General features: G+C 32.8%; 1 protein-coding gene across 2 annotated transcripts; it reads right to left on the bottom strand.

Moving 5' to 3' along the window:
- Positions 1-1,765: 1,765 nt before the first annotated feature.
- On the bottom strand, positions 1,766-14,744 carry LOC110381073 (uncharacterized). Of its 2 annotated transcripts, none has more exons than XM_064040437.1 (7): positions 14,628-14,700; positions 6,049-6,226; positions 5,347-5,500; positions 4,582-4,702; positions 4,084-4,215; positions 2,803-3,016; positions 1,766-1,976 (listed from the first exon to the last, which is right to left on the bottom strand). In XM_064040437.1, the coding sequence occupies exons 2-7, from the start codon at positions 6,215-6,217 to the stop codon at positions 1,822-1,824; spliced, it is 945 nt and encodes a 314-aa protein (XP_063896507.1). In that variant the 5' UTR covers positions 6,218-6,226; positions 14,628-14,700; the 3' UTR covers positions 1,766-1,821. The 2 variants fall into 2 exon arrangements, with proteins under 2 accessions (XP_063896507.1, XP_063896506.1); XM_064040436.1 differs by having other exon boundaries at positions 1,768-1,976; positions 14,634-14,744.
- Positions 14,745-17,600: the final 2,856 nt, after the last annotated feature.

Here is a 17,600-nt window from a genome sequence, read left to right as displayed (position 1 = left end):
ATATATATATATATATATATATATATATATATATATATATATATATATTTATATACATAAATACGCGGTGGACTCGCATAGTCATAAGACTAGAAGTCAGTAGACATAAGTTTTGTGAGACCAAGACGGCGAAAATTATAATTAAGTACAAAATCTTAATAAAAGCGCGGACCCCCAAGTCTGCGGTAAGGTTTTATTAATAAAAAAAATAAAAAACTTTAGCGCATGTACAATCGTGAAAAAAACGGTTATTTTCAATTAACCCATGTATTTACCTATACACAAAACAATCAAACACTAATTATAAAATTAGGAACACTAATAAAACTCAACAACAGTAACAACGAAAACTTTTGTAACCGACTGCGCTCAAGACAATATTATAGACGAGTAAGAAACACTAATGAAAAATTGAAAATGATTCCATTTCAAGGTCAAAATCTATTCCCCTTCTCCAACGTAATTTAAAATAATTTGATTTAAAACCCTTTGAAAACCCTGAAAAACCCTTTCAAAGGGTTATCTACTTCAATTGGATACCATACATGAGCCGGTAACATCTTGTACTAGTTAACTTATTGAAAGGGTTACCCGAACGTTAGGGTTTTGAAAAGGCTATCACTACCAAGAGATAACACTTTTATTGACTGCAGCCATTTAACCTGTAACACTTTCGAAAGAATTAACTTATATTCGGGGTTGTACGGTCCCTGATTATAACATTAATGATTATTTCACAGATACACGCAGATGGCAGCTCTGAAGTGGACAACAAGTGTTTTTCATATATATATATATATTTTGTGACTAATATTGAATTGTATAATTGTAATTTTATTATAATTAAATTGTAATAGACAGCTGTGTTGCTGGGAAGTTTGTTCTTCACCACTTCTTCTTCCCAGCCATAACACTAGGAAGTGGTGAAAGGGGGGCGTTTTGGGGGTGCTGTCATTCTGTATATTTTTGACGTGAAAAAGTGCTAGAATCTAGCCTATTTTCAATAAACGATTTTGACTTTGACTTTGACTTTGACTTTGATTCGGTCTTATATTAGTAGCAGAATGCCCGATATGGTTAAAACTGCTACTGCGATCATATTGCGATTCGATTTTAATTCAATTTTGACATTATTAACTTAGGAGAACCGGGCCCCTGGACGTACTATCCATTGCCACAACACTTTGAACACCGTGTTAGTTCTATACGGTGATTATGCAATACTAGCTTTGACCGCGGTTTCACCCGCGTCCTGAGGGACCTCTTTCCCGTACCAAGTTTCATGGTTAGTTGCTACCAAATACTTACTACTTTCGTAGTTTAGAAAATATTTTTTTAAGTGAATGACTTTCTTACATAATCTAAAAAGGATGAAAAAAAATCCATTTATTTTTAGTATTTTCATATATTTTTTAATCATCTTATTCTATACACCTTTTTACAAAGCAAAATCTTACAACTACCTTTACCTACATAATTCATTAAGTTTACTTTATAAAAAAAATTACTTATCTACAAAATCATTCCCAGATCATATGACTATTTTCAGGTATGTTCAGACCAGACAAATAAATAAATAGAGCATTATTTTGAAGCATAATGAGCATTAACCCAGTTACCTTTGGATTACTCTAGAACTCTAAAAAGATTTGACTGTCTTCCACAAAAGTGTCCCATAAAAAATATGCGAAAAACATACTTTTTATTAAAAAAAATATATATACAAAAAAAGAAAGTTTTGCTAATGGTTTTGCAAATTTCAGGGCATTATTAATCTTGAAACTATTAGGTACAACAGGCTGAAAAACACTTAAAATTAACTTAATCTACAGTTAATTTTCTAAAAGACCCAGGCATCCCCATGTATTCTTCGTTGAACTTAGAAGTTTGTCGCTTAGATTCGTCACTGACCATTTTTTCTAAACTTTTTATCTTCTTCTTAGCTTCCTCTGTTCTTAATTGTTCCTTCCATTGATCTGAAAACAAAAATAAACATTAACATCATAACTCTTATTAACTGTTGCTTTTAAGATTGTTCTACATTTATAGGTTACAATAATATCATAAAATAATAAAGAAAACAAATTTAAAATCTTCTCCTTTTAGGAAGTCGGTTAAATAAAAGACAGTCGATACACTGCATCCATTTATATTTAGACCAGTTTTTTTTCACGATTGTACATGCGCTCAAGTTCGCAGAGCCTATGTTTAGACTCGCCAAGATACAACGGCCGTATAGTAGTTTAGAACATTAAAGTAAAGGCACGAGATATAAAATTACAATATTTGTAGTCCCAATGGGTAACTCTGTTACAGTCGTTGAAGGGGTAACCCGTTCAAAACGTCTTACGACAAAAAAGTATAACCCATTGAGAATGGGTTTTTGAATATACAGGTATCAAATCGAAAGGGTTTTAAAGAGGTTATCCATTGATAAGGGTTTTCGTAAAAAAGTGTAACAAATATGAAATTGGTTTTAAAACAACACTTTGTCAAAACCCTATCAAAAACCCTTTCAATGGGTAACCAAAATGGTCCCTGGTTAAAAGACAGTCGATACACTGCATCCATTTATATTTAGACCTTTTACAGGACAGTTTTTCAGCTTTCTTACGATTATTAATTAAATAGATCAATGATGATAAGCTATCTAATACAATAAAAAAACTGATCTGATCAGCTGTTCGTGAGATTGCTCTGTGCAAACCAACAAACTTTTCAACTTTATAAATAAACTAAAATAAACTTTATAAATAAAGCCTATAGAAAGATAAGTCATCAGGAATCACTATGAAAACTTACCACATAATTTAGAAACAGACTGCTCATCACCACCATAGTCCTTAGGCAGCATATCCCTAGGTATATGCTTATGTAGATCCTCATAGCTATTATGAACATGGACCCTGTTGGCCACCTTCTCCCGAAGAGCTTGCTTGAGGAGGAAGACCAGCTTGTCAATGAATGGGGGAGCGTTCAAAATGTGGATGCCTTTGATTTTTGTGCCGATGCCTTCCTGTGAGTAGAAAATAATTATTAATGGGAAATACAAAATTATTTATTGGACACATGATTAAACTTCTAATTTTATAACTAAGCAACGGAAAAATAACATAGCCTCTAATAAACTAATTCGTCTTTTTTACAACGCCACCTACTAGAAAGCTTCAATAAAAGATCATTAATTATTCTAATGCGTACTTTGTGCTTTGAAGTTAGGTGCAAGTCGTCATTAAGTTTGATAACAACTTTCTTTATGGGCATGTATTCTTCTGCCTAGCTTTTCCTAAGTAAGTGAATCGTCATCTAGTGTAACCTTGTACATCTGAATAGGTACAAGTGTTTTACAAAGAGCGACTGTCTATCTGACCTCCTCAACCTAGTAAGCCGGGCAACAAAATATCTCTTGGTAAGATTGGTTGTCAGACTTTCTGGCTTCTGATTACCCGTAACGATAGCCAAAGATGTTCTCAGTGGCAGACGGGAACCACCAATACATCGTGCCTTCCGAAAAACAGAAGAACTAATGTAACTATTTGTATGTATTTAGTTAGTTAATTTTGGGTGTGTATCTTGAATTTTCCATTAAACTTTTTAATGGCTGCTTAGAAGCATAATAATTATCTAGTTATTGCCCTAGCAATTAATGTCAAGAAGCTTGCCTCTAATAACTTAAAATACCTCTTGTAACTAATTATTAATGATAGGTATAAAATTGGTATACCGTGTTTTTGCTGTTACAAAATTCTGATATAAAATTCAGAGCAACGTACTTTAAGTCACATTGCTATGCTGAAGTTGCTAGGCATACAAATATATTGTTAAGACTCATGTCATTTGATTTTATAAGAATAGGTTCAAGTTATTTTAGGCATTTCACCAACATTCTAGGAAAACTACTTCCCGCAGCTGGGTAAAATGTTATCTAGGTCATTTCGCAAAATCTGAATACCGTATGTAACTCATACAAATCGGTTCAATAGTTTTGTCGTGAAAGCGCGACAGACGGAAAAAGCTGCTTTCACAAATAATTATAATATTCTACTAATAAAATATTATAAGCAGGGATTGTTAAATACTTACGGTGCATAATACTTCGGCTTTCTTTATAACAATAGGATTGAGTTTACTAAGCAGACCCAGGTGAATGTTGGTGAGATCGATAACAAATCGCTCTGAAGTAGTGTAGTCGTAGTTTATCCTGTATTCTCCGATCTGAAAAAAAATATTATGAAGTTAATTAGTATCGTATAGCAATTACACAAAAAGAGGAATCCTTTCCTTATTTTCACAAATAAAAAACTAATTTTCTTAAATGCAAAAAGTTGTGCTGAAACTGTTTGCTGTTTGCATGGAAGGCTTTACTTCTAACCTAAAGATAATATTAAAAGAGTTATCAGTTGTTCTATTATGGCTACCTTTATGTTTTACCAAAATAAATCAAACTGCATTTTTGTCAAATAATCCATATGCTATAACAAATTTTACAGCTTTTGGTCTCATAACTTTGGCTCTGACTTGAACTCTTTCGTAGTCAATGTAGCTATATCTACTTACAAAAAAAAATCACAAGTCTCTTACCAAGAAGCAATATCTAAAGTAAGTCAATATGCTGAAGGGATCCAGTTTCTCAGTGAGGAACTGTGTCACCATCACCCTGGACTGGTCTACTGGATGCAGCTTCGGTAGAGGAACATAATTGCTGAAATATAAGAAAAATATTTCAACCACAGTTCTTTTGCAGCCTGTTTCTTTAATTGCTGAAAAAAATACAAAACTATCTCTTTTGTATTTTTAACTATACCTACATTGTTTTTTCTTTGAACAGACTAGTACTTTACTAGACAGATCATTGAACCTTAAAAATTGAAAACAAGCAAAAACGGTAGGTACTCTTAATTCGTACTTAAGTACTTCCTATCATCGATTTGTTATGATAAAATTAATAAATAAACTATTTGAATATAAGCTTACGAGCGTTGTTTAATCTTGACATGTCAAGTTGCGGTTATGAAACTTTTAAGAGACGTTTTTTATTAAGATCTATTATTTGAGTATCGAATTGTATAGAAAAAAAAAAAACAGTTTAGACGTCTGATGCTGACTTAATAAACTTATTATCATACTTAACTCCTTATTACGCGTATGATTACACTGTGTTTTTTATTATTTATAAAATTCGATTTCAATATTACCATGATATAATATTAGGCTTATTAGGTATTGAACATATTCGAGCTGCGAGTGTCACTAGGGAAAAAAACAAATTGCATCCACATCGATCAGACTTTCAGACTGCAACTCTTTAATTCCACAATTCTGTTATCGAAAACCATCTCTACTCACACAACTTCCCACTGAGCTTCAAACTCCTCCACAGTTCTGTTCATCACCAGTTCTGGCATCATCCCTCGTGATGTCAGCAGCCTTTCCACCCTTCTCTTCGTCTCTTCAACTGAACCCTTTGAGAGGAGGTATACTCGCTCTAAGAGAGATCTGCCTGAAAATGGAGAGCATATTTAATTTAGATTTTTCTAACTTAATATGATAATTATGAGATGTGGTTTCGGGTCTGTCTTTGGTATAATAGGTATTTTTAATTATCTAATACCCGTGGCGTAGAGCTCGTTTCGCAGGAGCTGGTAAGCATACCCTAATAAAAATCCTATAAACTTCCTGATTACATGAGATTCTTAAAAACAAATTATTGCATTAGTATACTAAGTATATCAATATAGATTCACATAAGTTATTAGTGAGTTAAACCGTTAAAGTCAAATAATTTCACCTTGGGAAAAAACTAGGCTTCAATAATATACCAAAATCCTTCTCCTAAGTCTGACAAATACTATACTGAAAACAATGGCTGAAAATCGAATCAAAATATGTATGTAGGTTCAACCAAACGTCAGATAATCGCGCACGAAAAACAGGTCAAACTAAAAACCTCTTTTGGGTTAAAAGTCAGTTTAAAATCTCTTTTATACTAACAAAAGACTATAAAGACTATATCATAGCCAGCTTTAACCTACAAAATAATAAACTTACAAAGGTAACTGCCCCCCTCAGCCAAATGGTCTTGCTTCTTAATCCATTCCTCCACTATATCCAGTGACTCATTGATCCTCTTCACGTCATCGATGTCACATAGCTGCCTCACCTTCTTGACTGTTTCTGGCGTGATTTGAAGTAGGGGATGGCATTCTATTTCTTCCATTGTGATGATCTGAAAAAATATAACGTAGATTTAATTAATTTTCTTGGATTAAATAAAGCACATTTAAGTTGGCACATCTGAATAGTCAAATTATGTGTAAATTGCTTAGGTATTTCAACCAGTAAACATAAATTTAATTTTGATTTGGACCAACTAAAAATGAGAAAAATGGAGAGTATCTAGCAAAACACATACAAAGGTAAATAAATGTATATTCCTCAGAGCTTTAAAACTAGTCTGGCTAACGCTTGTTCTATGCCCACCTATCAAAATAATTCTTTATTAAAATTGACGAAATCAATCTCTGCGTTTGTTGACATTTAAATACTTTGAATACTTTGACAAAGAAAGATCACGAAAAAATACCATAATTCTTAATTCCTTATAAAAATATAAAAATACCTTTAATTCCTTATTTGGATCTAAACGCACCATGATAATTAATTGAGTCAGTTAACTACAACTGCACTTCGAGAAATAATACTTCATTTAAAAAATGAAGACTTTTATAAATGCTTTCAGAAACGCACCTTCGATTTCAAAAACCAGGAACCAGGAACTTAATTATTACTAGCTTCCGCCCGCGGCTTCGCCCGCGTAGAGTTCGGTTATATCGCGTTTCCAAGAGAATTCTTCAAAAGTCCGGGATAAAAACTATCCTTTGTTCTTTCTCAAGGTCAACTCTATCTCTGTACCAAAATTAAAATCAGTTCGAATCGTAAGTGGTTTAGATGTGATAGCCAAGCATGACAGATAGACAGACAGACAGAGTTACTTTCGCATTTATAATATTTGTAGAAACTATGTATAATATGTATATTGTGAATAAAATCACATTAACGTTCTATACTTATTCAAAAGCTTTAATTCCAACATAATCTGTTTTGCAATGAGTTTCATGAAATCTAGTTTAAATTGCATTCAAATTTTAATTACGTTAGGAACTAGTTTAGAAGTTTTAGAGTTCGAAATGCTTTGTTTAACAAGCTTGCATTTAAGCCCTTTTGGAGTTGAATATGTGGTTGAAATTGTGGTCAATTTGGATGGGTAACAAATAAAGGAAATTGGTGCAAATTGGTCCTTAAAATTCTTCACCTATTCAGTGAAAGGACTTTGAGGTCAGTAATAGTTTAGTGGTCCATAGGTGTGCTGTGGTTTCGAATACCTGTCTCCTTAATTTGGCTTGAATATGGGTTAAAATTTAGAGGATCATTGATCAACATTGTTTTTGATCAAGATGCGGTAATGTCTAGTTCCTATAAACAACATATGGATCGTTTTGCTTACGAAGTAAAATAGAGCAAGTTTATAAGAACTGGGTTAGAAGGAATGCGAGTGGAATGATTATTAAATACATTGTAACTAATAGTTTCTATGTGATCGAGAAACGCAAGTATATCAGATGATAATATAAAAATAGATCTGTAGGTATATTAACACAAAATGTTTCCCGCATACTTCCTGGATGAGGTAAATGTAGCCTATGATACCTGATAATATTGTGGTTTTCTAATACTGTATTTTTTTTGTTACATCTATTCGTGAATTCCAGAGTTCTTAAGTAACAAACAAACAACAAAAATGCTCTTAGAAGTAGTTGAAATTATAAAACACTGATATACCGTCTGTGATTTTAATAAGTACCTAAAGAAGTTTTATTTACTATGTGAAGAGGAAGCTACAATTTTACGTAATACACAGCGTTACAATTACCGTCCTCGCTTAAGGACAGCATCAATACCCTTACATATAAATAACCTTTTAAGGTAAAACCCGTACTTCCTACAATAAATCGTTCGTTTCTCCTTGATTGGACTACGGAAAGACCCCTTCACCCTTATCATTAGGATATTTCAAGGAAACCGAGCTCTTATCAAAGTTTTGGCACCTCTATCTTGGGAGACAAAGTTTTTGCTACAATTTGGTAACAAATGACCTAGTATTTTGAAGTGAGGTTATTTAAGGAGGTCAGGGATAATATTGTTTGGTGCAGGCTTTATATGTATCCTAAAGGTATTGTCAATAATTTGGGGGTCTTAAAAATAATTTTTATACATAATAGATGGAGATATAATTATCTCTACTAATATTTATAAGGTGAGGAATTTAATTTGTTTCATTCAATGCGCTAATCTTACGAAGTCAGTTCAGCCTAGTAGTCGAGCAAGAATAAGGGAACTTTTATCCGTATGCATGCAGTAGTTCCAATGAAACACTGGTGAAACCGCTAGCAGAAGATAGCCCTTTCTGATATAACAAATTGCGAATGTCAATTTTTTTGTTACCCTTTCATGTTAAAACGGTTGAACCAAAACCGATACGAACTTTGGCAAGTGCTGGCCTGGGAAAAGGATTTTATATAATTTTTGACTAAATAAAACTTAAGGTTAAGCCTAGTAGGTATATATTTTAACCCAGTCATGCACAATGCTTTATTATCTTGCAAACATAACACATAATGATACAAGTTAGCCTCGTTATAAATGTTATTGTTTTAAAACGTAAAAATAATGATAAAGTTTAATGGTTTGTTGCATATTACTTTGTCACATAAAATAAGGGATTTTTGTGCTACAAAAAAAATTAAAGGTTGGTGATTTGAGGTAATATTTCATCCTTTTTGAAATGAATAAGAATAATTATCCAATTTTATGTAATAAGGTGATTAGTTTTTTTTTTATATCGTAAATCTAGAACTAAACCACAGAGAAAAAATTGGTACAACTACACATACATATTATATTTAAAGACTAGCTAGTTTAAAGCCCATTATAATCTTCTATCATGGGCTAAGCACTAAAATAAATTTTCAATTCGAACCAGCGCATTCGAACAAACAAACAAACACTTAATTCTTATAACATTAGTATAGATAAACAATAGCGCATTGCACTTAACCTATGACTACTCGTTCACCTTGCTTTACTTGCAAGTGCTCATAAAACAAGGTAAGTATTATAATTTAGTTACGTAGAAGGCGATAAGGAAAAGTCGCAAAGTTTTCGCAACTATTGTTTTTTATAAAACACCCATTTTCGTGTGTAGAATTCAAATTGTATGATTAAAACTATGAATCAACATGTTATTTGGCAAAAGACATACTAAGAAGCATAAATCTTTGATAATAATGTTCCAGTGGTTTCTCGCGGTTTCACCACAGATTATATCAGTATCTAAAAGTAATTACGACTCTATATGCAGACATTCTGACAAATAGACGAACAACAAAGTTCATAGGTCCTTTGAGAGATATTATTATGTGAAAGATTAAAGATGATATCCTACTAAAATAAACGCGAAAGTTTATATGGATGGACGTTAGTTCCTTTCACGCGAAAACTACTGGATGGATTTTAATATAACTTGGAAATAATATAGCTTATAAATATATCAATATTAAATATAGACAACTTTTTATTCATATGCAGGAAATAGGAAGAAGCTAGTAGAAATAACGTCTTTATAAAATACTTTTCTATAGAAAAACCTCAAGACTCATCGAGTAGGTACATATGGGTACCAATTAGGTACAAATGATGACCATGATGGTCTATTATGTGTTCACAAACTTGACCCACAAGTCGAACAGTCGGACAACATGATCCGATATGTTGATGTCATTCACGTAATGCTTGTTATACACCTTAGTTGTAAGGGGGAGATCATACTGGTGTGACAAACTTATGCGTTGCATAAAAAGTGCAATTTATATACCTACATAATAACAATCATTCAATGATCCAGTGAGTGTAAGTATCAAATTAATTACAAAATACAACAATTCCTACTAAAACGTCTTGATATTCCTTATTCAAGGCAGAAGTATTTCGTCCCGGGAAAACTATTTTCCGTATTTGGACAGGAATAAAATGTCCGTGTCCTTTCCCTAGGTCTAAACTACTTCCCCACCAATTTTCAGCTAAATCGGTTCAGTCATTCTTAATTTTCCAAACACTTCTTAAAGAATTCCGAATTTAAAGGTCGTTAAAAATAACTTAGGGACAATAATTTCGTAAGGTTTAATTTCGTAAGGTTTAATTTCGTAAGGTTTAATTTCATAAGGTTATAAAGATAATCACAAACTTTATCCTTAACATAGACACAGCTCAAATATAAACCCAGCCTAACATGAATTGTTTGGCATGTATCGCAAACATTTGCGAGCTCACGTTAGTTAGAAAACAAACAAACCGTTTAGCTTGACCGTGGCATACGTACAAACTATACCTATAGCTACGTATATAGTAGGTAGGTAACTAAAGGTATAGTCGGCAACAAAAGTCAATGAATACTTTGTCATCTGCTTAGCGTCGTCTTTTATTTTAACCAAGTGTCTGAATAAGATTTATGCATCGAGCAACTGTTTAATTTGTTAAAATTGGTTTTCAGGTTTTCCGGCTCCTGACTATCCGTAACCACTGCCAAAGATATTCAAAGTTTTTTCTTCTGAATTTTACGCAGAGTAAGCACAGAGGAATTTATCATGATGATGAACTATGGGCTGGGGTATCCATGGGCTGACCGCGCCAAGCTTAACCAGTGTGGCTGATATTTCGCCACAAGCTTGTCAGTAACCATTAAATTATACCATAAGTCTCGACTACACAATAAAATAACCTAGACAGAGAATTACAAAATAAAATATATTTTGGTGTGTAGATCTTTTTTGCTGACTGTACTGTCCACGAGGTGATGCAGGACTTTGAGTCGTCATTATGACGTTTAAAGTCTACGCTAACCATCATAATTTAATCTAGAACATTTTTTTTTTATTTATTTACTAGATATATCCCGCGTTTGGTTTATTGCATGACATTTTGACGTTGACACTCACATATTTGGCATGGAATGAACCAAATCTGCGCGAGAGGCTTCCCGAGTCGATTTTAGTCTGTATTTATTTTCTTCTATTATGATATCTGTTTAGTTTATTTTTTACACCTTATTTAATTCTTGCCCCAGCAGACGTCATCGCGTTAGCTTCGGCTCTTGCTGAAAATCAGCGCTGAGGCTATTGTCCTGTACAGGGTCTCAGCATTATGCTGAGCAAGGGCCGTTTCACGTGGGGTGTGACACATATTTTCCACTAGTTTTTTAATTGTAATTCGTCTTTTCTTGTGTTATTTATAACGACTGCTATTCTCTTTTTAATATTATTTTTGTTTACTGATTGTAAGGCTGTGTCACACGCGTGCGTGAATAAACGTATTTTCTTTCTTTCTTTCTTTCTTTCTTTTCAGCTGTAACTTTGTGTTATTGAGATAACAGTATTGTAAAAAACAATACCTACAATAATTTGAAATCAAATTGCGATCGATTTATGCTATGCTATTTAGTAAGTCGTGAAGTAGTGAAGTTAGCCATTGGACTCTCTGTGAAGAAGACAGAAAGTCCGACAACTAGTGTTTTTAAGGTTTATCACGTTTCTCAGGTAACTGAGTTCCAAGAGGCAGTTGCTTTATGTTGAATGCTGGTGCTCAGCTGCATCAGTTAGACCGGAAGCCAAGGGAAGCTAGGCAGATGATGTCAAGTGTGAGAACTTTTTAACAACTTACACGAAAGGTGTTTTATTTGCGTACACAAAAGGTAGCGTTTTAAAAGATTTGTATGGTTATATTTGTTTCAAGTCATATGAACTATTACTTCATACGGATGTTTGTAAAACAAACACATTTGAAGTGTTAACAGTATCATGACGATATTACATTGTAAAGTTTACTCATATCATTAGATGTTGTATCAAAAAATTGTAAATTCATTACGTGTTACATCTCTGTCGTCATATACGTATGTTGGATACCAATAACCTCGGAAAATTTTGTACTTGTATACAACTTTTATTTATACCTACGTTTATACTACATATTTTATTAAGTTTACTGTTGGTATTTCAATAGTGATTATTTATCTAGGAATCTGCAATTATATTAAATACAGAGAAACACTTATTTTGGGGTGAAAGGAGTAAATTAGTGAAATTAATCACGTTAAAATAAACTAAACCCATTACCATATTGTAAACGATAATAAATAAGTACTGCATACATTAACTGAAGTTAGTTTATTAAGTACAGTAGCCATAATTATCGTATTTAAATACTGTAATGAAGATCTATTTAGACCTAACTTATCACTATAATTTTTGCAATCTTTTACAACGGGAAGTGCTAAGTTAATAACACATTCTTATAATTACTGTTAGTTAAGTAGGTTACATCTTTTTGTTAGAGGTATATTTGCATTTCTAGAGCTGCATCCCGCAACCAGATAAAAAATAACTTATGTCCTTCTGTCAGACTTTTGACCATCAGTGTACCTTCCATTAAAATCGGTTCTGTAGCTTTGATGTGAAAGTCCTACATACAGAAATAATTTGGGAATCTGTAAAATCTAAATGTAATTATGTAATGCCCAAAAGAATATTCCATAAAAGTAGGCAGTTTCATGTATTATTGGTTTAATTAAAAGCGACATTAGATTAATTGTTTATCAATATAAATTAAAGATAAAACTTGGTGTAGGTATAATAAAACTTTTAAGTTGTTATATCTATACATTACTTAATATATAATGACATTCTTCTGGTATCATATAAAGCCATTTTCCTTATATACGTATGAACGTGCCCGAATGTTTAAACTGTTAAATGATACATAGGTATTAATGAAGTCAATATTTTTGAAAATTCTCACCATCACGTGTTAAACGTGACTTTGGATAGGTACCAGTTTATCAGAAACTTGATTTTGATTTAGTTTTGATTTTGAAAATCAAGTTTATGGATAAGGAAAGTAGCTTATAATGGTGTCTGTATACCTACCTACGTACTAACTTTTAATGTGAGGTATCATAATGCCGATGTTTTTGTTTGTTTTCTCTGTGGTAATCGTGCAATCTTCTTCTGTGCCAATTACGAAAGCAATTTAAAAATTCGACCAGTTATTCCCCTAGATTCAACGTTGAACCAAACAAACAAACTGTTTAGCTTTATATTTTGTCCTATAGAGGTAGATGTTTAGTCTAAACTAGCTTCCGCCAGCTGTTCCACCCGCGCATTTCGATACAACGTAACCCATCGGTAACTATGTATTTTGAAGTAGGTAATAGTTGAATTTAAAAAGTAGTTCCAGAGTTTATCGCGCTCAACCTTACTCTTCAACATTATAATTATTAATTACATAGTTTAGATTCACATACACCCGCCTCTCATGGGAACTGTTTTGCGCACGCGGCTGTACCTAATCTTTAGCATAAGCCTTAAATAATAACTAGGCTATTCTATCTATACAACATGTAACGTAATTAACGCACACCCTCAAACACCCCAATTAGAATATTATGTTATAATCATAATACATACACTGAATTTTTAATTTAACATGTATATGCATTGTTATTTACTAAATTAGTTATACCAATTCTTGGAGAACTTTTTGGTCATACTACTATGCACGCAAATATCGCCCCGCGCGCCGCTCGACTCGACACAACATAACGAAACTACGGAAAAAGCCGACAATACACGAATTCTTATTACTTTGAGTTACGGTCTATTTGAATTTGTTTTTAATGTACAGGGTTAGTATGACAATAATTTCCGTAGTTTTAATTATTTTTGGGATAAAAAAATACCTATATTAAAAATGATAAAAATCGATTCAGTAAACGATTCTGAACAAACTAATTTCAGGATGTGCGTTAATTAAGTTACATGTTGTATATACCTACTGACATGATAAATATCCAAACTCTTCAGCTTTATATTTTTTTTTGTATAGATGATTTCATTACGAAGTATACGTATACGAGTTCCATCACAATACAGATAAAAAACTGCAATCTATATATTCCGCATAGGTACAAGTATGGTATAAGTACCTAACGAAGGTTAGTTAAGTTAGTTGTATGTCCCAGTACTATATGTAGATCAAACACGTGTCGGATCGCCTTAATGATAGCAATTACTATAAAAAAGACGTAAAGTATAATATAATAAAGTATATAGTTATATAAATAAATAGAAACTAGGTTGCTGCTAGTTTGCCATTGAGATGTGCTTTAATCGGTTAATATCATTTAAGGTATTAAAGATCAGGGTTGTTAGACTATAAAATTGTCCATCGGTAATGAAATAGAAACTAATAAATGCTTTACATTCTTCAGCGGTAAACGATTTTTAATTAAAAATAAATATTTCTAAAACAAGGGGAAAAATATGTTCTCCCTACACACTTATGTTAATCGGAAAATTTTGATAAACAATTTAAAGAAAGTTAATATTAAGGACAGAAACAAAAAAAAATAACATTAAGTAGGTATGCACTTATAACCAAGAGCCAAAAAATCCCGCTACTACTTAAAATACTTTAAAGAATTTTCCACAAAAAAATACAATAAAAAAAAATCATACACTTACCCGGATTACGTGCTTATTCCTATACGACTGATGTCCACTAAGATTGTCAATGTAATGTTGACCGAACTACTTCACACTCATTTGAAAGATTTAAAGAGTATCCGCAGAAGCGACAGAGCGGGTAAAATGCCTATTGTGTCTTTGAGGTGAAAAAAACATGAAAACATGAAATTGCGTAATTATTTATGCTTGTAAAATTTTAATGAACAATGGAAACTGAATGATGTGAAAATAAAATTAAGGAGGAATTCAAAACTCTACAATAATATCACAAAGTCAAATGAATGACTATTCATTTCTAACTTCAGAAAGAAAATAGATGTATTACAAAATTGTAAAGCACTTATTTCGATTGGTATTCTATGGTTTTATATAAAAGAAATTATATAGTTGCGACAGATTTTTGTCTCAGAATATTAGTAAAGCCTTCAGAAAATTGATGGAAAAATTCTTGTGTCTCTCTTAATCCTTTAAAAATTTGATTTAACATTATTCGTATTTGCCCGGGTAACTGGGTTGAGGGGGTCAGATAGGGCAGTCGCTCCTTGCAAAGCACTGGTACTCAGCTAAATCCGGTTAGACTGGAAGCCGACCCCAACATAGTTGGGAAAAAGGCTCGGAGGATGATGATTATTTGTAACCACAGATTTCCAACGGAAATTTTTCCCACAATTTTCTGAAGGCTATTCTAATATTATAAGACCAAAGTACTGCCACATCTACAACATAATCTATGCCTAGCATCTAGCTGTGAACATTATCGTAGAAGTACACTTGGGAAGCAAATATTTGTTTGGTTTTCCGCCTTCAATGACCACGGCACTCGCTATTAAATGGATACTTCTTATTACCTGTTTACACAGATTAGATAAACCTTTAAATAAATTGAAATCCTTGGAAAAAAATATTACATTTTCTTCCCAGTAAAGTTTTAAGGACACAAAATAATGTTTGTAAGTATGTACATATCTAATTAATCTAGATTTTTATTTGCAGGTATTTAGTTATTTTAGTTTGGTTTACCTATGTTATTTTACTTCGTGTGACTAATTAATCTAGAAATTTTTGTAGGTACATGTATTTTCGTTTGTTTAACGTAATTTGGACACTTCTTTAGCCCCATCCATTAAAGATTAATTTGTAACTATTTGGATTGAGTTGTATCTAGATCAAGATTTTCTTTCATAAAAAAAAACCTCGAAGGTACTATGCGATGTCTAAGTAATAAAATCTTATTCGCTTCGCTCCGCTTTGGTGCTCCGCTCTGATATACCATATGTATATCAGAGTCCATTCATTTTAACCGTGTACAGAATTTACAAAATATATCAAATTATTGTCTATTTGTGTTTACAGTTTAATACTTCCTGGTATAGTATATAACTGGACCAGTTTCCTAGCATACTAAAAGACTTTGTACTGACTATAATCATAAGTTGAATGGTAGGTCAGTACTTAATTGTCATTTGGTCACTAATACAACCTAGACTGTTGTTCTTAGTATATTATTAACTATACAAAGGTGTAATTATCATTATGCACTAACATTAAAATTATTATTGCACTGTGTTTGCACAAAAGCTTTTTGAACTTAAACCAACTTGAAACATCATATATTCCACCACTACTTCTTCCCAGCAAAATCATATAAGAAAGGGTGAAGGGCATTTTGGTGACTGTCTCTTGTTCGACGTTCAAAAAGTGCTGATTTTCAGCCTACTTTGAATAAATGACTTTGTTTATTTTGATCTGGCCAGCTTCGTTTCGAGTAAGTTGGGTATCAAAAATTCTGAACTGATTTTGATGAAACATGTCTAAGAAAAACTGTTCGCAAATAAACTTTTAATCATAACAAACTGCACTCAAATAAGTTCATTTGTTTTAGAGTTACGTGGCTTTTACGTCGAAGATTCAAAGTACCTACAAAACCACCTGAAATCACAGTTTTATTTTACATGATGCCTTAGCCATCACCTGTCTGCATCAGGAGCTCTGAAAAAATAATTTAATAATACACTTCTAAGTAGATTTAATTATGAAAAAAAACCCTGTACTGTGAAGGTCCGTTTAATAGGTACTTATTATGGAGGGCAGAGGTGGTTGCTAATTATATTTACCATGTAATTATTTATTCTTATCAGTGTGATTGTCTTGTTACAAAGGTTAACAGTGAAATTATATTTTTTTATACTTATTCTCAAGGCTGGGTTTGCCTTTTCAAACCATATATCTAAAGCGATATCCAAACCATTTGAATTAGTTGACGGTTGGGTGGCAAGTACACGCCTAGATATGGTTTGGTTATTGTTATACTTAAATGATAGAATTCACCCTTAGGTGTTAAATAAAGTGCATTCACATAACATTTTACATGTTTTGGCCTTTAATGAAGAAAAAGAGAATGCACCTAATTCTATATAAATTCTCATGTATTAATATGTAATGCGCATCTGGCTGATCTCCTTAAGGTACGTTCTAGCTGCCGCTGCTTCGGCTCTCGCTGAAAATCAGCGCTGAGGCTTTTGTCCCGTAGGGTCTCAGCATTATGCTGAGCGAGGGCCGTTTCACGCGGGTGTGACACATATTTCCCGTTATGTACGTTCTTTCTTTCTTTCACATGCCACGACTGTATCAAACCGGTCATTTTGGAGCATGTGCAGTCGCCCTCAGATATCGAGCGATTATGTGCAATCGCTGAACGAGCACCTTTAAAGAGAAGAACTGCCGCAGCCGAAGGTCGGTCTGGACGCCATTAATCATGAGTCTTAAACAAGGACGCTTTTGAGGAAATGTGAACATTTTTGAACCGGTCTACCTAGGAGTTCCTAAACTACCTGTTCAGAAACCTGATATCTTTTAGTAAATAAAAGATTCATATGCAATACTTCAAAATTGAAGGTTACATAGTATTCTACTTCTTTGTTTTCCTCAAACATTTTTAAAATTTATTAAAATCTAGGTAGGCAA

This window comes from Helicoverpa armigera, chromosome 22 (genome assembly GCF_030705265.1).
Source record: "Helicoverpa armigera isolate CAAS_96S chromosome 22, ASM3070526v1, whole genome shotgun sequence".
NCBI lineage: Eukaryota > Metazoa > Arthropoda > Insecta > Lepidoptera > Noctuidae > Helicoverpa > Helicoverpa armigera.
The sequence above is the reverse complement of the archived record's forward strand: the minus strand, read 5'-3'. Positions and strand labels throughout refer to the sequence as shown.

What these genes read in the sequence shown, in the direction of transcription:
- LOC110381073 (XM_064040436.1), bottom strand. Translation starts at nt 6,217, where the DNA reads ATGGAAGAAATAGAATGCCATCCCCTACTTCAAATCACGCCAGAAACA. An exon ending in GAAGCTCAGTGGGAAGTTGT is followed by an intron (nt 4,703 to 5,346) that starts GTGAGTAGAGAT and finishes CTTATATTTCAG; the next exon opens with CAATTATGTTCCTCTACCGA. An exon ending in AAGCCGAAGTATTATGCACC is followed by an intron (nt 3,017 to 4,083) that starts GTAAGTATTTAA and finishes TTCTACTCACAG; the next exon opens with GAAGGCATCGGCACAAAAAT.